Source organism: Opisthorchis viverrini, assembly GCF_000715545.1.
Source record: "Opisthorchis viverrini unplaced genomic scaffold opera_v5_7, whole genome shotgun sequence".
Lineage (NCBI taxonomy): Eukaryota > Metazoa > Platyhelminthes > Trematoda > Opisthorchiida > Opisthorchiidae > Opisthorchis > Opisthorchis viverrini.
This window is the reverse complement of record NW_008751663.1, coordinates 1,223,416-1,247,204: the sequence shown is the minus strand read 5'-3', so window position 1 is coordinate 1,247,204 and position 23,789 is coordinate 1,223,416. Positions and strand designations below refer to the sequence as shown.

The window sequence follows — 23,789 nt, the reverse complement described above, 5'->3', positions numbered from 1 at the left end:
CTCCGTATCGTTAATTGGCAGTAACTGTAACTCACTGTATGCCAATCCTTCTGAAATGCATTCGATTTCGTTTGAAGTCAAAATATGATGTTTAGTGAGAACAGTCAGACCGTGGGGTCTTAAATTGCGGTAAACGCCCTACGTACTGTTGAAAATTCGCGGTTCTAAGTTGAATTTTGAAGCTCCGCTGCATCGAGGAACCGTCAAAGTATTGTCTAGTTTAAGTAGAGCCCCACAAGTGGCTATGGGTTAGTCTTGCTACTGTAAGCTGAAATACCATTCATCACCCTGATTTCATTCTGGATTTCTTCAGGCCAACCAAATAACCCAATTTAGTTTTCGTTATATGAGGAAAACCAATCTATGCCAAAAAGCCGAGGAGTACTATATGGCTGTATTGTCCTAACTGAAAATCATCAGCAATGAGGATCTCACGAAACTTTAGGAGATGCCAGTTCCTCGCTGGCTATTTCGAATCCTGGAATTGACTAAACACGCAAATTAGTAGCACAGTCCAAATCACACCATCGTAGTGGGGACACTGTCACGGATAGTCCCTTTATAATATGACTGATCTACATATCTAGACATCTGAGCAGTACTGCACAACCGCAGAGACTTCCTAAAATTTAAAGCAAACGACAGTCCTCTGTTGAAATGGTAGTCTCGTCTTTTTATAGGCCATTTCAGGGTTGTATTTCGGGCTTGTTAAGGCAGTGGACATTTCATACAGGCTTAATTTAGGAACGCCATAGCCATTTAATAGTTCCGAACTTTTCATGTTTCCTCAATCAATAAACAGAGTAACAAGTTCCGCATGAGAGTGGGGTACCAAAAGCACTTCAAAGATAGCACACAGCTGCCAAGATTCTCCGCAACAGTTCAAAACACTCTATCTATTTACACATAATACTGTCCGGTTTATCAGCAAAGTACACTGCGTTCAGGTTGAGCAGAGATTGTTCGTGTACTACCACTTTACGATTAAGTTTGGAGCATAGGTCCAATCCTTCTAGAGGCGGCGTACTGGCTGCAGATCAGGTGGATTTTAAGCTGTTCGCCGGGAGTGTTAGCTAGCTGGCAGTCACATTGCTAAGTGATTGTGTGGATCATTCATGCGTATCTGCTCGCCATTAAATGGTTTATAGCGAGTGCCGTACACCTCCTGATGTGACCGATTATATTGATTGTATGGGCGTGAGAAGGAATACACACCCAATCACGCACCACTGGTATCCCCCGGGCTGGTTGTGGAAATTTTGCAACCCAGCTGCGAAATCTGGCAAGCAGATCAACAACCCTCAGATCAACCAATAGTAACCTCACCAAATCTAAAACTACTTCATAATCACTTCCACGTTGGCGGCAATCCTTGCATAATGTTTAGAAATAACGAAGTGTGTATGTTCCACCCATTCCCCGTAGAGTATTGACGTTGCACTCTCAACCGAACAACAAACCCAGAAAACAAATGAATGAGCTAACCAGAACGTGCATTGGGTGGTGTTCAGGTGGGAAAAACGGTTGTGAAAATCCCTGATACAAATAATTAATCTTTCTGTAAATGTGTTCGAGCGTTTTTGGGCTGCCGGAAAACAGTAATCTGTCTCTTACGAAGATCCTAACACAAACAGAACCCATCGACCAAACATTCGCTGCTCGGGTTACTTTGCTCAACAAAATTTGGCGCATAGTAAAACTTATTGGGTATGAAATAGGTATTGATGGCGTTGCGCATAGGTGACCAGTGGAAGCAATACTCAGCGTAAATAGTTTAGCCAAACTTGTATATTACTGCCAACGTCCTGAGAGCACCAGTGTTTGTTGCACGTTTAAGAAAGTCATTATGTCTTCGATCCATCACCTGCACACATTACGGCGTTCTCTAGCGTTGTTCCCCAACCTGATCCAAGATTCATACACCGACATTCGCATCACCCATTTCGCTGAACCTTCCTTCAACTGCCTTGAATTTATACTGCAGGACCGGTATTCCGATGGTCCAGCTAGTGAGCTAGTGGTATAAACCAGCCTTGATGTGACCGATTTGGAGTGGGCAGACGGGATAGTCTAAACGCATTATCTAACAAGTAAAAAGTATACTGGAACACGTCGGTGGTTTGATTTTTTGTCTCCCTGTATCAATGTTTGCATGACACTGAAGTTGACCCTTATCAGACTTACATTGATGAATATCATATAGCATTGTAACGTGATTCGCTTTAATCGCCCTCTGCCGCTCCTCTTCACATTACAACTTGCAACTCGTGAATGCGTGCTACATAGTGCAGTTTTCCCATAAGTTTGCAGCTTATCTCCACCAAATGTAATGCATAGTTTCCCTAAATTCTCACCAATACCCCACTAAACTTATGTGCAACAAATAGTCTTTTCCGTAGCACGGGTTCGCAAATCGTTGTCAAGGCTACATCAGTTTATTTACGAATTCTGAGTTGCCCTCGAAACCGCCATTGTTTGTTGGTTCACTCCATTCCGTGGTGAGATCAGGAGACCGTGCTCTTCATTGTGAGTAGCACTCATTTTCATGTTAATGCAATCGAATCCAATAAACGTCGACATCCAAAATCCGTTCTCTAGCATTCGGTAATGGAAGACTTTAATCTAAAATGGATGGTGTGGTGGACAACAAATACACTGCGGTCTGCTTGGGAACATCAGTAATAACACTTGGCATATCTGTACCACCAGTAAACTTTGAAAAACGTGATCAGTAAGGCGATGCGGGAGTGTCTATTGACTTAAATACCCTCGTGAAGACTAAGACTAACGTTGATTTCGACATGAGTGCCGGCGGCAGAGTTCACAAATCTTAAATTTTTGCATGTATGGAGGACTACATGGTAGATTATCTGGTAAACAAAACGCCAAACTGAGTGTGGATTCATTGACATTTTGAATTGCCTGCATGTATTGGGTGGAATGTAAAGTTAGTTTGATTTATTCCAGAGATAACAGTTTAACACCCATGACTGCACAACAAGGGAATGCATGGGAGATGCAAGGTCACTGTTATGTGAGACCAATGGATACCAACCGTTTTGTTCCAATGCACGACTAATTTGTGCCACCAAGACACACTTTAGGCAGCAGAAATGCTTTCAACTTACCATTATTGCATTAGACTCACCTTACAGAACGTTTATTCATACGGGTAGTTAGATTTGATTCCAGCAATCATAACAAAAGCAAATTTTGAACGCGTGATGAATCTACTCCAATCAAACTCCAGTAAAATTTTGAAAAATATTCGTCTCGCTTACGTCTTTAATGTTGTTTTTGTGTTAGCCAAATGCTGAATACAAAAACTTCAACATCGGGTTCACCAGACATGAACGCCTGTATATAAATCTTTTTTACTTTGATTTGTGCTGGAGGAGGAACATACTAGCCCTAAAAGGACTCCAAAACTAGAAATATTTGTGCTCTCTGGACAAATTTCATTCTGCAGCTAAGGACAGTTTTCTCTCAAAACACTTCAGAGCGTCATAGTTTAGTTCTAAATCACCAAGCCAGAGAACATCTAAGAGAGCGGCTTCGTTTCACCTAGAAAAGAGCGCGATTTCCTCGACCATAACCAGGTGCATAAAAATATATGAATGAAGTCCGTGTTAAAAAATAGATGACTTACATCCTCACGGCTGTAAGCGAGGCTTGCTTATCACTGACCAAATTCGGGCATAGGATGGGTGATCAGCAAGTTTTTATCCTAAAGGAATAAAGCAAGTGCCCATTTGACCAATCTTTTCTCAATAAATAAGCCCGTTTTTTTATCGTAATTAGTCAGTGACACTAATGAGAGCTAGTTGTCTTTCAGAAGACAAAATGGCCTATTAATTATTGTAACGAAAGAAAGTTCACTGGCGATCTTCCATTTTCATGAGTCATACATGTGCTATCCACCCTCATGATGTCTTTTAAATGGGCTGCGTCCACGGGATGGCAACATGTGTATACGGTCGTGATGCTCTTCTGTCCAAGAACGAAAACAAACTGCATTTTGATTGACATAACGAGGATGCAAAGTCGTTGGACCATGTTACTTGTGTCGAGTGGTGGCCACATTCTACCTAGAATCTCTTGACAGCGAAAAAAGATTCATGTTTGCGTAAGTAATAAGGGGTCAAGACAAGCAAATTAATTGGGACTTTCCAGACCAAGTTTAACTACGAGCTAAGTAAGACCAGTTATTCGTCGAGATGCATGACCTCTACAAAATCGCAACCCACACCTTTAGCCATGCTTGACTCATGTTTATACAGCCATCGAAATTGTTTTACATGTAATATATGGTCAAATTATTTAAGAGGTAATCGAAAAATGGAATCCCTATTCTGCAGAAACTCTCCGAGCTCTTGGAGGGCAGTCCTTTCTTTCCATAACAATGGTGTCATCACAAATGCCCCATCACGTATCCAAACAAATTCTCGCAGCAGGGGATCAAAGGTCAGGTAATAAAGATGTATTTGCAAGGTTGACGCTGAATGCATGAGATGTCGGATCCTACCCAGTACGAAACATCCTTTTATTAGATAGGAAGGATTATGTTTGGTGGATTCATTCGCACCAACAACAATTAAACTGTCTACGTCTTCCACTACTGCGGTCAAAAATCCGTGCGCACATGGTGCACGACAATTTAACACTCTTGCTTTCAGATGATCGTGGAGTTTGTCCACGCTGATCGGACTTCAACACGGTCGTTTGGAATGGGTTTAGAGACTTCCTTATGAAGCATTGTGCCTATTGCACACGGATGACTGGTCGGTATCGCTCTGAGGTTGAACTGCCTTGTTTGACATTAATTAGTTTGCATCATGTGATCTTTTGTTGACTGCCATTCGGATGATGAATTCTCGCGTAGAAGGCCCGAATGGCCGGTGGGGATATTCTTCCTTCCGGGAAGAATAATTTCATTTTTAAGATAGTGAAAGAATTGCGAAACTTCACTAGAGAATTCATATTGTAATTGAGCAAGCCTACGTTGAAAACGGAGAAAAACCTGTACAGCTGCCTCATTCACGTAGAAAAATTAGCGGTGCATGGGTCACCTAGTTGTACAATTTGGGATACCCTGTCATGCTATCTACCGTTCCATCAGTTTATTTTTTAAGGTTACTTCTTCAGTCAGAATTAACATACGGGCTATTTGAGTCACACGTAAACCAATGATCCTCGACAAAGTGACCGCTAGCGCAAGGAAGGTCAAGCCACAAAGCAGGAGTGCATCGGGTGAGGCTAGCGCTATGCAGCATTGAAGGATGAAAGGGCATTCCAGATTGGGCGAGTTACACAAAGCGGTGCTGCCTCAGCGTCTTCGCTCTCTGTCATGAAAACTCCAAACTTGGTCCTTCCCTCCTCAAGCGCAGAGCCCGATTTAGATCAAGAGTCAAGTCCCTTTTGAAACGTGTGTGGTTCCAGTCTGCTTCCATTACGACTAGTAAAGTTGAACATCTCCATCTACCATAGTGAAAATGTCAACTATATTCTGTCATGAAAATCATCTTTTCTGCATTAAATGCAGGTAAAATTGGCTGAAAATCGGAAAGTCGTAGCCCACACAAAGTTCAAATTATCCGGCAGTGAGTTAGGAAAAATCAGGCAAAAAAATTACGGTTTTGCTGCAGAATGAACCATAGACGATGCGAAAATACAGAAAATTGAGAATATTTGGGTAGTTACCACTGGATTCTTTGTTCGGTTAGCTCAAACGAGTTTGTGCACTCGGTTCAAAAGGCACTGGCAAACATCGTTTAGACTGGAAAGTCTTAACTAAATTCAGTGTCCCCTTACCACACCAGCCCACTGGGCTTAAATCCAGTTTGTTCGACCAAACAAGCAAGCTTACATCTAGTCTGGCAGTGACCACTCACGCAAATAAGATAAGATTGATGGAGTTTGTCCCTACTTTTCTGAATCAAATCCAAGCAGTAGATTATCTCGCCAACGCGGTAGCGATAACCTGCCGGACAATATGATTCCGTTCAGATCAGAACGGAATAGAATGCGAAAAAATGATGGCTTAATTTGCCATCCGGTGGTTGTTTTAGGAATCAAGATAGTTCGAAATTATTCTGTATTACTTTTGCCCCGAGAGCACTTTACTAAATTAAAACAAATCAGAAGCGTCGGATAAAACGCTTCGCTTTTTAGGAGGGGTTGGTTATGGTGACATGACTTTTAGGTCCTTGTATATTGCAGGTCCGAGTATGACGGGGCATCATCCCAGGCTAGTAGGAGAGGGGCTACTGGGAGGCATCCGTTTTAGGAGAAGCTTAGCCTACATCACCTAAGCTGAATAATAGTGCAAAGAACCGACAGAAGGAGATTATTTCCGATGTCACATCATAGGGATGGGAAACAAAACTTCCCCGTGGAAAACTGCCCCGAGAGTTGGTCGTGAGAACAATTTTAAGTTAGAGTTGGTGTGAAACTGTATAGCAAGTGATGCCTGCGGTCAGTCTGGCCCTCTAGAGAAACTCGAAGGCTCTAGGTACAAACCCAACTGAATAATGGGGGCTCATTTCAGTCTTTTGCCAGATACTGTTATGTTTCATGAATAAAAACTCGAGAGCTATTCAAACTGGGTGTCGAATAAACACCATATAATGCTCAGAATAACCCAAACTTTAGTAGATCGTACACCCAGGTCGGCCTCGATAGCTAGTTCACGTGCTCATTAGGTCAAGATACCAAAAACCGCCATGAAACGTCCGTATTCTCTTTGTAAATTCATCTCCATCACCGTTTTTAAGACAAGGCCTGATGCCCACTTTGAACAATTAAAGCAAAACGTAAAGCATCACCACTTGAACGCTGTTGCCTTTCTGGCCTCTGTTATTCGTCTTCTGCACGCTGCGCTTCAATTCCGTGGCTTCCAAAGTGAACCTCGTTTCGATCATCTGAATCAACCAATACGTACACGATTCGTCCCGGACAAACTAGACCATAGCATAGACTTTGTCGGTATACGACTTTCCAATATATCAGCCATTCGTCTTCTAATTCTCGAGCAGCTTCTGGTACCAATTAGTGCACCATGTTTCGCTGTGTCTTTTCTCCATTTTCCCACTCAATACTCACCCTACTGGCTGACGGCGTACATTAACCTGGTGATATGGCACTGTAAACAAACTCGTTTCCTACACTTTATGGAGGACTTCGTCGAATGAGTATAACTGATTGTAACAACACTAATGAACACACCACTGCTTACGGAACCGGTTCTAGTCAAGGATGAGTCGTGATTAGGGTTTTTAAAACCACAGTTTCACAGCTGTTTTATGGTCCACAGGTTTTCAGCATCCCCAGACCAGTTTCCTCTGTAGAGTGGGTTGTGCGATCAATCACTCACACTATACATGACATTTGTCGATGCAGCTTATGAGTGGTGCCAGCCTCACTGGATGGATGAAGTTGTCTCCGAAGGTCTCCATTTAATACGAACGAGGGGTTTCCGAGTGATTCGGATTGTCAACTGTTCGCCATACACACGCACAACTCAAAAATACAGAGGAAGACAATCAGAATTTAGAAGGAAGTACGTGAATCACAAGCAACTAGGCTTATTAGGATGGGATCGGTTGATTGTTGTTGCGACAGGGTGACAGGTTTCAAAAATCACGGAAGTTTAACAGTAAGTTTGCGTGCTTGCACAACTGCTGTTTCTATGTGGACCCGATGTCACTGAGTAGGTAGCATTTTGTCTGCGATGGCGTTTCTCCTTCATAAAACCTTAGTTTCAGGTTTATCAGATGAGTAACCAACGCGTTATAAGGAATTTGTTTTGGTATCTGAGACTGGTTTGACGTGGAGTCAAAAAACAGGAATTGTTACGCTAGTCAACAAAATGCGTGAAAACGCACAGGCAGTGGCCTGTGACTTTATACATACGGCGATTCAGGAAATCCTCGTAGGAGAGGCATTAAGCTGGACCACTGCAGTGATTCAAGGGGGCGCACTCGATGTTTGACAAAATCGGAAGACTTACCACTTTGATTTGTCTTTTTAGTCACTTGCGGAACCATGCGACATTTAAACATTCCCAGTCAAATCTTTCTGGGGCAACCTTAAAAACGTCCGAGCAACTCGTGGACGAATTCTTTAGCCAGTACATTAAGCTTGTCTATTTTGTGTGCATATTTTTGCCAGCCATTTAAGAGGTTTCAAATGTGCACCTCAGATTTCTGTGAGGCATGTCTAGCAGAAGGTGAAAGCAAAAGGTGAAAGGTGAGAGCAGAAGGTGAAAGTGGAAAAAGACCAGAAAGTAATCTGACATGATTAGTCAGTTGGAATGGTTGAGTTCGGTTAAAAGAACCGTTCTTTTGTGAATCATTTCACGTATTCTCACTTTTAGGTTTCTGTTATATCTGCTGATTCGCCAATTCGTGGTATCTGCTGCTGACCCGCTCCGGTGCCCAGTGCCTGAAAAAACTCACGGAAGCGAACACAACAGCTATAGTCCGAACACCCGAGTACGAGGGCAAAAGTTACAACGGTCCCACGCTATTTAAAGAGGACTTTCTAACATTGATCCAGGCTGCCTGATAGGCATTAGTGAACACCCATTAACATCGGTCGTGCCTCTATGAAATGCCTGAACACTGATCACATTCGGTTGTGCTTCTGTGGCGTGCATGAGGACTCACTGGCTTTTGCTGAATCGATTGAACGATTGACCGGCCTGGATGCTTGCCGGCTTTCCTTCTGAGATTTTGGTGGAGCAGTAGGTCCCCGGTGTTCTGAGGTTACTTTCAGGGATCGGACCTTCCTGATAGTTTCCAACACAGACAACTCTCCCTGCAAGCAAATCAAATCTGGGTCCAACCTATGCAATGGGTGACCACATACTGCTCCTACGTATGTGGACAGTGAGAACCATTAGGACGCCATTGAGAACTGTACACACTCAATGTGCAAAGAGACTATTTCAGGAAGGATTCTTGATGTTTTACGTGCTGCTTGCGTCATTCAGGATACATACGTTAAAACAGCGGAGACCTAAGAGGGCAAGTTTGCTTTCTTTGATATCCTTTTGGTACATTGCTCGGCTCCTAGGTATTGTTAAAGGCTGAATTTAGGTAGGCCCGTGGAATTCAGAACCAGCAGTATCAAGAAGGAAGCTATTATAAAAGAAATGATCTCGCTTCGCCAGTTTCACCGGGAGATGTTCGGAATATAATGTGCTCCTGTGTGAGAGATATTATCTTGTGCAAGCATGACGCAATGTACCCATTTTGTTTAAATTAGCAAACTACGCTATAATGACACACTACGCTTCCCTGAAATCTTGGAGCGTTTTCACTCCATCATATGAATTCGATCAAAACGTCAGGACTGGTAACAGGCGGACCACTCTGGAGCAGATCATTGTACCTGTTGGCTAGTATCCCTTGGCCGGAAAAACATCAGCAGAATGCATTCATGGTAACCTAATTCAAGCAATGTCCGTTCGCTTCTTGCAAAGATCAGGCATTTGACTGAAAAAAGACAGCACACTGGTGCCTTGGTGTGGATAGAGATATGGCTGCATGCTGACATCGATGATGAATTCAGCTGTCTGTCAGCGGTCTGTCTGAAGCAGATTGCAGCGACAATCTACTTCGACCGCGAATTAATTAGTCGCAGTGTTTACCTCAAACATCCAATCATGTTGATTGAATGATCGGTTGCATGAATACTTATCAATCACAAGACTGAAAACACAGGTGATTCTGCTTTCCACCCACCACTGCTGCTCGAAGTTCTGGCGGAAATGTTCATCGAACCAGTGGCTGCCTTGTTCAGTTGATGTAATCGTCTTGGAAAAATAAATGATTTTTGGAGGGTGACAAGGATTGTCTCCGCATCAAGGAAAGAGGTATTGGATAAATGCTTGCTTGAAACTCTTAAACATAATGCTTTCAAATAAACAAGTGGCCACTGTGCTACCCGAAAACTACAGTCTTTGTTTACTGGAGATTGTATGCATAATTAGACGCTGTCGTTTACTTGTTACGCTTGATCATCATTCCACCTGACCGTAATAGAGGTCTTGACAGCATGGATCCGTTTGTCAGCATCGATAGAAGAGTTTTGAAAGTCCTGGTGACCCTCTCCTGAAGTTTAATGACAAGTTCAAAGACCAGACGTGGTCTAAAGATGTGGATGGCCAATGCTCAGGTATTCACTGGGAGGTTGGTGTTTCTTTGTGCGTCATTAGCGTATGAGCTGCTGAATATGTTGACGATGTAGAGACTTCTGGTGCATGTAAATTCGTGAGCCAGACTTTATGCACCGCTAAGGTCTTCTCAAGACCGTCCACTCTAATCCAATGCCCTGAATTTTGCTGAATTTCATAATAAAAAATAACCTCATTCCAGGAAGGCTTTCCAAAGAATCGCTCACGTACGTTCCTCTCCTTTACTTTTGGTGTGGTTTTTATTCCAGGACCGTCTAGGGTAATGTGTTAAAGCCTAGACATCTCAAACAACCTCTGATAGTCCTACCTTGTTAAGTCCACATTCAACACAACAATGAAAGCGACTTTTCTCGCACTCATAAGCAGAACCCTCTATATAGCCTGCAACCTAAATTCTTATGCTGAAAACCCCCTTCTAAACTGAATCTACTGCTTTCCTATTGTATTCTCTGTTGCAAGTCTACTGCTTCACTCAAAGGCTCCCTCAGCACTTTTTTACTATGATGAATCATCAAAGGGTGATACTGTTGACACTGCGGTCAACAGGCAAAACGATATTCTTTATAATTTTTCGCAGAGGATCCAATCCAACTGTCAACGTCTCGTTCATTCTACCCTACTAAGAGATTTTGCGAACTCCATCAATCTTTCAAAAATCAGTTCACCTTTTCTCTCACTGTAAACCTGTATAACTCCATCATCCCGTACACAGCCCAGTGCCTAGACAGCGGCGAATCTGAAGCTACATCTTTTAGCGTGGCAAACTAAATACAACACTAAAATCCCGCGTGTCTGTTCATTTTACCACATTCCCCCATGCTTTCCTAGTCTTGCTGATATGTACGTATTTGGAAATGGACAGTTCTTGAACTGGTTTGATCTTAACGGGATTACTTCACAACCAGCATGAAGTTTTTTTCGTATATTACAAATCCGTAAATTCTAGTTTGAAGTCTCGTTTCAGTCAGCCTGTATATATTTTTGAATGTTAACCACTTCTGAGGCCTGAGACGTCCACGGGCTTTTGGCTTTTCGAAAACAGACTCTTGATATTTTGAACGAGTATTTTGCGGAAAAACGTTGTATACTCGGTACCACACCGGGTGTTTGAGCTATTTATCTACCACTGGTAAAAATAATTTGTCTGCCAACCCAAAATCAACCTTGCGCTCTCCATATTGCATTATGCTACATAATCCACGGGAATTCGGGCAATAGTTTTCAACAAAAGTAATAAAGTAACTTGTTTTTATCCATTGTCAACAGAAAACACAGGTAGAGTTTTGTGAGTACTTTGCTGTTACTAACATTGTTTTCCCGAAATACCACAGCTTGGTGCGTTCTCGAGATCCATACAATCTTCAGGTGGGGTGAAATTTGTCGTGGCACTGCTGTCTCGATTCTGTCTGAAGGTATGAATCTTTGTTTTAAAAGTGGTAGACAGAATCACCGCACCAAGACGATTGCATCAGAACAGAAGACAAGCGTCCAAAAGGGAGTGATAAGGCTGTAGATTCTAAAAATTTTCAACCACTGGCAACTGATAGAAGTTTGTGACTACTGATGAATACTTGGATTGTTTCTACAACTAATCATTGATGCTTAGCAAGAATCTGACGGCTGACAAGCTCGGCACACGAAAGTTTGACCAAGCCCCATAGGGCCGAAGTACAGTGAATTTCTGAGGGGAGAGTTATTGTAATGTACACGAACGCGACAGTTGATTCTTGGTTATTTCATGGAGCTCGGTATGTTTTTAACTGACATTCTGCTGAGTGAGCTGTAGAGGTGTCGTTCTTAGTAGCTATGGGTGCACCCGCATCACATGTAAAATCTTATCCCCCCTTCACAACTTCTTCTTGAGACTTATAACGCAGAAGTCGGCAAAAGAGTGTCAGACCAAGCCGGGGGAAAACCATTTCCAGTTTAGCTCTTCTCTTTATTTACCGATGGCTCTTGTTCTAGTGGATGGGCCTCATAGTTGACGTTTACCACAGACAAATATGAGAGAAACGCATGCGTACTCAATTAACCAAGGATTATGGGTCATTATAGTTGAGTTTTATTCAAAACAGTTTACTTATCTCAGCATTTCACATCTCACGAAACATGTATAAGCAAAGACACAGTGAAACCGATTCATTTAGTCTGTTTCACACCTGTTGTTTAAATATGTTGGTGGAGTCTAAAAATTAATGGCCTCCTTCAGCTCGATCACCCGAAGCACCAGAACAAAGGTGACCTTCTCTAACAGAGTCACGTAAATTAACACGGATTTTGTGTGATGCACTAAAACTAGCTTTTGATATATGTTTGAGCTCGTGCTTTCTCACAAAAACAGGACAACCGTACGAAAAGCACAGGCAAGAAATCTGGTTCTCTTACCTCAATTTTTCCAGAGTTTGAGTCATGGTCTCCAGCTCGCATTTGTAATGTTAGACAATCAGCAGGAGTGTGACACAGCGTTCTGTAGGCTTCGAGGCCAGAATAATTTAGAGTACTTCTTGAAAGTGTAGGATACTGTTTCAGATCACCGACAACCCATGCTGTTGTGGTAGTCATAGGTGGTTTCACGTATCTGGCTGACATTACTTTGTCTGAGGTACAACTGAGCTGACGGGCTTTGCTGTTGTACGTATTGGCGATTCTTGCGTTTATCCTCGGCATCCCCGCCGCTGATACGGCCGCTCCTGATGCTGGTATGTTTCTCAAGTGCAAGGCAGACGCCTTTCTCCGGATCAGAGTGATGGCTATGAGGAAGACGAATGCTACCAACGCAGATAGTACAATTAGACAGATGACGGCAACAAGAGCCTTTTCAGAAGACAAGTAGTTGAATGGCTGTGCGGCATCCCCCTTTCCATCCTCAGGCTTTCCATATGCATCATTAGCCACATAGCGAACAGTTTGTGGGTCCCATTTCCCAGACACATCAGGCGTCCTTTCCCGCATGTTTCTCCCCTTTGCGTTTGTTTCCTGATAGGCAGATGAAGAGGAGATACTAGATTCGAATCTCGCCTGGCGACTAGATTGATCTTTCCCGAAAGAGTCAAGCTGGAGTTGCTTTCCAACAAGACTTGGTTGCACGGAATGAGGTCCGAATAGCTTTGCATTTCGATTCAGTACAATATTAATATTTGCTGTACATGAAAGCGAAGGTATGCCGGCGTCCTGAACCTGGGGCAAATAAAAGAGATGATGAAGGGTTAGAGAGAATAAAACAGTGACTTTCGCCATCTAATTTAACTGATCAACGCGACTGATGTGCAGGAAACACGCGCAGGGAAATTGGAACTACCCTTGTTGATGGCGCCTCTCTAAACCCGTTGGACAATGGCATGCAGTCCAAAGGTTGCAACAAAGCTTATCTTGTGAGAAAATCAACGTCCTGACAAAGTAAATGGCTATATTAAAAGGCGTGTCATTTAGTATTCACAACACTCACAGTTGTTCTGAATCAACTGCATTATCAATTTATGAATACCATTAGCGTATTACCTCATTATGCTCGGGAGTTTAGCTTCAAAACCAAGCTTCATGGTCAGTTGCAGTATGTCCCCAACCATAAATCTAACGCGTACTAACTAGTGAGAATCATTTTGGTGCCATCTTCCCATTATTCACTTCCTCCCCTATTTTTCTTTTCCATTGGAAATCAAAGCTTAAAAATGTCCACCTCTAACTCGATGGACATGACCTGAGAATTTATACTAACTAGTGTGCTAGGGAAAGAAACGCTTGTTTAATCTGAGTAGCATTCAGTCACACATACACCATCGTATTTTCATAAAATACATCTTATTTCTTTTGTCATTCAGTCCCCATATTTGCAACATTCAGCGTGACAATTTTGTGAGAAAACATGATATAAAAGCTTGAAATGAAAACTTTTCCGGAGTGAACCGTTAACCGGCAGATGATGTAGATTCCAGACTGACTAATAAAGGATACCAATTTTGTAATTCACTACTCATAAGGTTGCTGAAAACTTTTCGAAAGCGCACGACCGGTTCCGCCTCTCTTGAGACTCATCAGGTAAGCGCAGCCCCCAAGTTTCTGTCAACCTTAGGCTTTTTTTATAACCAAATTGCATGTTTTGTCAGTGAATCTTACATTAGCTATCGAACAACAGTCTGATCTTGTGAGATGCACGTTCTTCGGAATATCAGTTTGTCTCCACATCTGTTCCGGATATGAACCAACCAATGGATACCCTGCAGAGCCAGAACAAAAGCGTGAGAGGGACATACGCAGGTATCACTAAATTGGAATAGTACAGTCGCATCTTGAATCGAGACGTCCATTCACAGAAGGCATGACCATGTCACTGGGTGAACACAAAATAACCACCGGCCATTTACCGGAAGGGTAACTTATCAACGGAGCTACCTAGGGCACGTGACCCATATATCTTCCCCTCAAAATTATGAACTTAGACTTTACACGTGATTTGTCCCACAAAAGTGGCTCAATGTAATCACTGCTGATTCCTGCGAACGCTGGAATACTGATCGCGTGTTTTGAGATTGATCAGTCAATGAGAAGATACGAAATAAATCTTAGGAACGCTGTGAAGGACTGAATCATTTTATCGCAACAGCCTCAGCTACAGCTGAAGATGACGTTAATTTACGAAAAGGCAGTAGCAATGAAGGATATCCAACGCCTCAGAGTAACACATGAAGTTGATGATTATTTACGTTATTTGAATAACTCATCAAACTCCGGTCCTTCAGGTCCTTAAAACCTGGCGCTTACAAAAATACATATTCCATTGGATTTGTTTCCTTAAGGCGGAAACAATGTTATCTAATTCTGTTTCCACGAGCACGCCGGATCTGCTTATCAGATTCATCTTAGGATGCCTCAGGGCTGATCATAAATACCCTGTGGAAAAATAATATACTAACGATCTCATTTAACGGCACAGTGAACTGAGACTGAAACCAAATTCTGAGATACCTACTCTAGGTTTTATACAAATTCTTTTGGGCATCATTATGATTGAAACATTTTCACAGGTTTGTGTCTCCAGGTACGATGTCGATACTCTCTTCAATGCAGACGTTCCTCACTGCGTCAAATAACGTTCAAAGACTTTTCGTGACATATCGGCACCAATTACGTTTTTGTGAACTGAGTTACGAAGGGTTATACCTCTAGTCTGGTTACCTGGATATCAAGTAAGGCCACCGTTTCATTCCTTCCATGCTCAATTGTTATCTTTATGTTCAGGGGAGCGGTTGTGAGTGCCTAGAGCAGCTCTATGTTTATGGCAGTGATCATGTAACCACCAACAAATCATGTGCACATCTTTTTCAGAATTTCACCCTTCCAGTAAGATCTTCTTCTCGCACGTAAATGCCAGCCATGAATACACCAGCTAGAACAAGACCAAACGGACTTAGTATGAAGACCATCAATCTGTTTGTTATTAACATTGGAAGCCGAGTCTGACATTACTTTTTTCCAAAACAGATTCGGACGTTTCAGTTTGCTTGCTACTACCATACTTTTGATGTCTTTCATGTGGAGGGAATTACATTTGGATCCTGTGCTTTCACATAGAGGCACATCTGTAAATACATGTATGTTGTACTAACTTGCGAAGTTGACCTTGAACATTCAGCTGAGCTGTCGATACTGTCAGGTGAAGGCTACCCAATATGGGTTAACAGCCGACTGCGTACTTGTTTCAGTGTTTGTGCCAACCATCTTACTGGTTTGTATCCAGGGAAGTTTTACACCAATGAAATTGTTTTGAAAAACATCTGGTTTTTTGCAGATTAGCTATCCGAACGTCAAAACTTACTGCGTCACTGTCAGTGGTTTTCGTTGTTATCGACCAGTTTTAGGCTGTTTGTCTCCGTAATTGTGTAGATCCCCTAATGAGATTACAGAATATCTTCGAACCTGGGAGATTATCCACTCTAAGTAATTCTTATCGAGTCTCACACCAAAGGTTTCTTTATCATGAAACCATTGGTCACCATTCTTAGAAAGTCAAACTGTTTTTTTTTGCAGCAACTAGCTCTGTGATTTGGTTTTGAAAGGCAGAATGAGTGGAAATTTACCAACGGTGATCTATCAGTTTAGGCCTGAACTGCCTGAATCCGCTTTCACTGACTGTCGCCGACCGGTTTTCTGATCTCTGTGGAAGTCAGCAGTCAGATTGCTATGCTCACCCTAAGGTCGGCTTCCTTTTCTGATGTGATGCCACCCCCCCCCTCAATGCTTATACTGACTAACTGGTTTCTAATGTGCTGTGACATAGTACTGCAATTTGAATAACGTAAGCAGCGATTGCATCATGTCGTTACTCACCCACTAATGATGTCAGTTTTTAAACAATTTAACAAACCTTTCTTATACCTTGGTTGAAAATGTCCTTAAAGTTACTGCGCAGCCAGATTCGGATTTCAGATGGTCACCCTGGCTTAGGATTGCTTCAGGTAACTTATATTTTGACAGGCAGCACTCGCCTTTCCGCATGTATTTTACACATCGATATTTTTGCCCAAAGCCCCATCAGATTCCCCAAGCCTAATAAAACCTTTCTTGCAGTTTATGATTAGAGGAAGAAAAATCTGGAGAAGCTCAAATTAGCCACGTGCATAAAAAATATCGAACAACGATGTCCATCGATTGCTTAGTTTGATTGCATGAAAACTGCTTATCAAAGTCGATTCTGGCACAAACCAAAGCAGACGGTTATCGGATCAATTATCACTTATGAACCAGGCCATCAGGATGAAGAATGCACGAAGGCTGTCTCTCTCTCTCTCGCCAGTGATGAACAAATGGTGAAAGCTGTGAAGAGAACTTTTCGTAGGTTTCCGTTAGCTTTGGAATATAAAAAAGCATAATCCGAGAAAAACACTGGACTGGGATGAAGCATTTTGTCGAACTTATTGATATTTGTCAGTGGAGCTGATGCTTCTGAAACTGCTTGAACTGGATGAAAATGTACTAATGGGATAACTGAATGTGCATTGACGATAAAATTCAAGTTAACATACCCGTAAAACCAGACTATATTTGCCCTCGAGTTTCTCCGGTTCGTTTGTCGCAGCCAGACTGAGTTCTCCGGAATTTTCATCAAGGACGAATATCTCCGCGTGTTCTGTTGTATCATCGAGAAAAAATGACAGCTGTGCATTCTGTCCTTCGTCCGGATCCACGGCTGTTAACTTGACCAGCGGTACACCCTGAAATGCATTCATAATTATGACCGATGGATGAGTCAAATCGAAATCTGCGTTTAAAGGACGGCGCGTTCATGGAGACATTTGTTAATTTGACTGACATCAAGTAGTAATAAAAAAGACAAAGATTACACATCTTTGTTCTCCGACAAGCAGGTATAAAATAATTTCCCTAAAAGGACATACATCACGTAGTAAGATGGAATACTGCGCTCAGGTCTAATGAGGATCCCTCGAAAAAAATTACCGGGCTTGTGTAAACAGACGCGTATATTGTGTGATTCTTTTGTGTCGGGTAGACAAACTTCGGGGCATTGTCGTTGATATCCAACACACGGACAATAACCGCACTGACACAACTAAGTTTCGGGATCCCTCGGTCTGTTGCGTACACCTGGAAAGGAAAAAACATAACATGCTAGTAACACATGGCATGCGGGAGATTGTTCTCACCATACTTTTTCTGCATCGTACACCACAAAAGAAAGACAGGCGTTTGCTTCTGCCCCGACACAGACCGGTTCAAAGTCTCTTTGATGGTTCAACAAACGTTTGTTTTACTGCAGTTTTGCTTTCAAGCTAGTTTTGTTGCCCTTGGGCACGCGCCATGGTAACGTGCAAGACGCATCATCCAACTTGAATTCTTAAGATCGTAACTTTGTTCACTAAATCAGAGCAGTAGTTGAGAGGGACGAAAATGGTTGTTGGAACAACGTTTGCAAGGGTTAAGACAAATTGACAAAATGCATTCCGACTGTATGCCATGGCGCGTTACTAAATCCTGCGAATCAGATAGGCCTTGTTGCCTAGTCGTCAAAACTCCGACCTCAATTATTCGATACAGTGCACTTGGCAAATAGACTGAGCTTAGGTCGAAGTAGTTTTATTCAAATATAAGAGGAACCGAAAATTATGCCAGATGTTAGTGATGAAAAAGAACGATAAACACCGGAAGTTTTGTCCCAAATTTTGTTTCGGAAAAAAACCGACGCCACCCGGCTTGTCTGTCTGGTAATGAACGATAACCTCAAACAGCGTTTGGTTCTTGTTCAGTGCACGACCAATCTAGAGTGAAAAACGATTGAGCGATGCCTTATGGATTTCCAACCATGAAATTTAGCCTCCCCCCACATGAAGTCCATAAACGGGACGACTCGAAGAGCGCCTATCTTGTAAAGCGTATGAAATTACTTTGTTCAAAGTGTATTATGAAAATCCACAAGCAGAGTTTGTTTTTTGGGATGGGAGCTGCCTGGCTACCCTCAGTTGAACGCAGTTGGAGGTTGCCAGCAGCCGTTCGGTTTTGTGGCAGAATTTCGCAAGCCTGCCATTATGAGTCAATCAAGCATTCAATATCGGCACCTAAAAAATTCTCTAATTCGCAGTAGCCAAACCGGAGTCAACTAACGCGTAATGATAGGCTCCTGATATTTAAGTCACTGTTGTTTGGTACAAGTTATCGGTACAAATGATTAACTGCCTGTTGGTCACCACTAAAATTCGATGAGAATACTCAGCTTTGTTACCGAATCACACTCATGAGGTGCGTACCAATCGTTCCACAGCAACGTTAGTACGGGATGACCCCGCACTGCGCAACTAGGTTTCCGGTCAATCTGCGGATTACTAGTCTCTCACTCATTGCTTACCGAGCAAAGACCTGGTATCCACTAAACATGCGTCTGGCATTTCCATACAACTGTCAAAATACTACACTAGTCAGGGTAAGCGTGATTTCAAAGATGTCTAGAAAAATCAGCTACATCATCTTCCGGGTCCCTTGGGAGGATATGCCACTTTGGTGGAGCAGAATATATGATGTCTGATATGTCAAACAATTGGAGACTTAAACCGCTCGGATAACACGATTTTGTTTGTGTGATTCGACTCGAAATTCAAGCCTTAGATTGTAAAGACAATTCCCACACGAACAGATGAGACTGATTGATCTCCTGTTATCTTGCATCGGAGGGAAACTTAGATTGCCCCCACCAAGTAAGTAGACGGAATTCTGTGTGCTGTACCAGCTTTGGTCCACCAATGATTGTGACTACATTACTTATCAGTAGTACATGTAATTTTCACAGCTCCGAGCAGCATGGCGTTTTTTTTTTGAAAAAGAAACATAAAGAAAAGCAAGAGGGGATTTCAGAATTTTTAATGGAAATTTCACCCTACAAATCAAGCCAGTCTTGCTGCTTTACCGTCACATAGAATTTAACGAAACTTCAGGGAGACTCAAACCCGCGACCTCGTGGCTGGTAGTCTGGACACTGTCTTTAGGCGTTTGACCTCTTGTGCATGAAAAATGTGTTCCAACTATCATCAGGAAGATCGCAGTTTCGGAAATCCCTGAATCTTCGTGAGATGCGCATTCCTGATGAATCCATGTATGAATGGGTCAGCTTTACAATACAGTTAGATTTTTCAGAATGGGTCGGCCTCTTTTACAGGACCAAATATCCCCTGGGGAAAACATTTATTTGCTCCGGGAATTTTCATTTCCTGTGTGCAAGTCTCCGCATAAGATCTTAGTTTTATTAAAATGCCAAAAGCCTAACCTTCGTTAAATCGTTCACTTTTGGACAATTTGCTAAACAAGACAATCATCAGTACAGTCATCAATACAGGCTTGAAATAAAAGTCGTCCAGTTTGCCTGCCGGAACGCTGTCAGCAGTTAGTTAATAGTGATGCGATGGCTCGCTCAAAAAGACGTATTCACTGGAAGTAGGCACAAGAAGTGAACTCTCATGACAGCCCTATTTTCAAAGTTACCATTCCTAGTGGCCTCACATCCTCGGTCCTATTTTAGGACTTTGACAACCTGCATTGATGTCGGCCGTTAACCACAAGCAGCATTTATTTTTACCGTGTCATCAGTTCAGTTTAGTTACCTTACCTTACTGTCCGATACTTTCACTGAAGTAAGTCACTTACTGGAAAGCCTTCATTTGGTTGTCACATAGGACATATTTGCTTCACCTTTCGTCGTACAACGAGGACACTGTCCCACCGCGATGCGGTCAACTTAAAGTAATTTCTGGTGTTGGAATAAGTGTAGCGTTCTATAGTCATTCCAGAGTGCTGTAAAGTAAGTCAACCAGGATTCGGAGGTATGGTGAACATGGGCTCTCCAACCACAGTTGTGGCATACTGTTTGTGAGGAAGGCAAATTTGTTGTTCCATTTAGTTGTTCCACATGCTTCATTCACATACAGAATGAGGGTTGTAAACAACACTCATGGATCCATCTAATCTCCGTGGCCATTTGGCGTCAGTCAAGAGGTCTATCTAAACTTGGACAGGTAGAAGGCATTTGAGGAATAATTCTGCAGCAAGTTTCTTCATGTGAGCAATACTTACTTTGAACGCATAACGACTTTGTTTCTCCCGATCGAGTTTAGATTTGAGAGAGAATCTTCCACTCGATGTGTCTAGGTGGAATTGTCTTTGAGCCGTCCCCTATAAGGAAAAGGAAAGGGTTGATTGAAAATACGAGGGATATGTAAACTAATAAAAGCGCTTTGAATGTGAATAGTGCGTGAAAACATCTTCACAGTGATCACACAGCGAAATGTTGGGTAGAGGTTTTCCAGTGAAACGGCAAATATGTCTCTGGTAACGTAGCAACAGTTAACATATCAAACGACATCGTAGAAGGATTCCAAATTTAAGCGTATCTCTGCGTGTCTCTCTCTCTGAGATTCACTTAAGTCTCCAGTTAAGACATCTTAATTCGAGGGTGAACTTTCATCTGTGAGCTCCTCCAGATTGATGTTCAAATACGAGTGATGATAATTCGGGGACTAGCCCATCTGAGGAGATCCGAGAAAGAAAATAAATGGTGATGGAACACTCAAGTTTTAATTAGCCCACTAAGTAGTTTTAAAATCAGGAAAAATCGTGATTGGATTCGTCGAAACCATCAGCATTTGACACTTGTGAAAACGACCAATCCATCGGTCAACCTGCTCCTGCTCTGACGGTCCTCAGCCTCGTAGAAGTTCTTCCAATAAGGATCAACAACACGATGATGGCCTGGAGTTATTGTTGAGCTCGCAGAAGTAGATCACTTTCAAGTGCGCTATTACATGTCAGACGACCTGGTGTTTACTGGTCCCTCGTGAAGGGTACATAAGTTTTAAGTTTTCCTCTATCACATTATCACATCACTGCGCTGCCACAACCACAAGTGAAACCTAGGGATAGATCAGGAATGACGAACAGGAGAACAGTAGAAAAGAGGGGAACATTCCATTGGTGGGCGTGCTATCAAAGGTCTCCAGTCAACGCAAGTTTTGTAAGGAGACACATGTGCCAAGATTAGCAATTGAGGGAAAGAAAAACGATGCTAAATGCTGTTTGAGGCTAGCACAGTCAACACTTGCACTCTGGTGTAAGGTGAGCGTCACGTTATCAGGTGAAAAATTCAATTGCAATAATGAGGGCTATATGCAGATCCCTCGATATGAAATGACCATTGGTTTGTAGGCCAAAAAGTTAACATCAGAATCGATGAAAGATAGGTCTTAGATAGGAGTCAGAAGCGTACTTCCGATTTCTCTCGTTCTACACAATCATTTCTTATTCATCCGTGATCACATTTACATCTGTCACGGTTGCTCAGCGCACCCGTATAGTAATTAGTTCGGGCTAGATAAGAGACGTCTGAGTAGGTGCTTCCAACTCTTCGGAATAAGTGTATCCCAAATGATGGATGAGTTTTCCGAGTCTCCTTGTGACCTGATTAAGTCTAATACACCCAGCATCGTGCGTGACCCAGCAGGGCTGCAGAATATGCATGAAATTCTCCTATTGATCATAGTAACCATGGTAGAAAACCACCTGGTCACCATGACGAAGCCGGGAGCTTCTAACTATCGTGCTCGGCAGACTGCGCCACAGCTTGATGCCAAGACTGAATATCCGAGGGAACAGGCCTTCCGGAAACGCGAGCCTTCGAGAGGCGAAGCGCCTAGCTCTGGCAAACTTCGATCAACAACGCTAATGGGCGAAATCCCTCCACTCACTATCCATCTACTCTCAAACCTACCATGGATCCGAATCGGGAAGCTGTATTCCCGAACAATTTCGCCTTATACAGAATCATAAATCACATTGCGTGTAGTATTCGGCACCTCTCAGGCAGAAGCTTTTCCATGCGTGCTATCTGTTTTATCGAGATAGTTGAACACAGGTTTCAATACGATGCGTTGCAGATGGTAGTTATCCTTCATTCATTTTCTGACTAGAGTGGATGTAGTTTACACTTTTTGGTGCAGGGAATGTCCATTTCCATCAAGGCATTCAGCACGTACAGAATCCCTGTTCCACATTTTGACTGTTGGAAGCTCTGAAACCACTTGTGTGTTAAAAGACAGTCAATTCTGTTCCTACTATTGCCTATTACAATATTGGAACTGGAATGAAAGCAAAGGAATGCATTCTACGTCATGCTGTTTTGAGAAAATGGTAATCAGATTTCACATGAGCACCGCAACAAAACCATGCTTAATCTCAAAGTAAATGAAGAGATCTAATGCTTGAAAAACGACTCAAGAGGAACCTAACGTGGCCTATCAGACCTAGTCGTTTCAAGTTCCTGGACGATTCGACGTGGTATGTTTTGCAGAATTTTTTCGTAGCATATCAATTACTTAGGGCCAGTCCGTGTGTGGCGCAGCAGGCATATTGGAGTGCGGGAATTTCACTGATAGAAAATGTTCATTAGACAAACAGATCGGCTAAAATCAACTGCTCTTTCCTTTGTTGTCCATGTAAGTCATGTTGTTGGTCATGTACATCGAGGGGAACTCCCTCGTACTCGAGATTTGCTCGGTTACTTTTGAGTGTAGTGCCTCAAATGAGCAACAAAAATTACCGACTAAGTATTTGTGGATTGTTTTAATCGAAAAATCTCCAATCATTTACTGGTTTCACGTTTGCTCATCCAGCTAAATCCAGCACGGTTGTCGCTTTGAGACAACCCATCTACTCAGAACGAGGCTGTCCGAACTTGAATCCGTGTTCCACAGATTCAAATAATTATAGCATACATAGATCTTCTGTTTGTTGAAACCAAACTCCTGTTTGCGGAAACAAAAAACACTGCATAACATATTCGGTATGTTTTCAATCGCGTCACGCAACCAGCTGTCTGGTTTTGGAAAGCCAAACCAAAACGTGGGCCGAACAACACCGGAACTAAACAAGTTCGGCTTCATAGCTTTCTGAAAAAAAAACATTATTGTTTGAACCCGAAAGGTATTAGCATGCAAAACAAAACTGACTAATTGGAAGCCGTAAACTATTCAAATAATTTCTAAACCAAGCCTTCCATTTGTCATTGTTTTACAGCACTACGTCGGCTTGAACTCCGTTTTCA

At 42.4% G+C, this 23,789-nt stretch overlaps 1 protein-coding gene across 1 annotated transcript; it reads right to left on the bottom strand.

Annotated features, from left to right (window-relative positions):
• Window positions 1-9,631: 9,631 nt before the first annotated feature.
• T265_00705 (hypothetical protein) lies at window positions 9,632-22,260 on the bottom strand (the record flags this gene model as incomplete). The annotated part of the gene is made up of 7 exons (XM_009164554.1): window positions 9,632-9,817; window positions 12,773-13,375; window positions 17,218-17,406; window positions 17,651-17,797; window positions 20,768-20,866; window positions 21,883-21,932; window positions 22,071-22,260. 7 exons carry the CDS (start codon window positions 22,258-22,260, stop codon window positions 9,632-9,634), a joined length of 1,464 nt encoding a protein of 487 aa, XP_009162818.1.
• Between the last annotated feature and the right edge of the window lie 1,529 nt (window positions 22,261-23,789).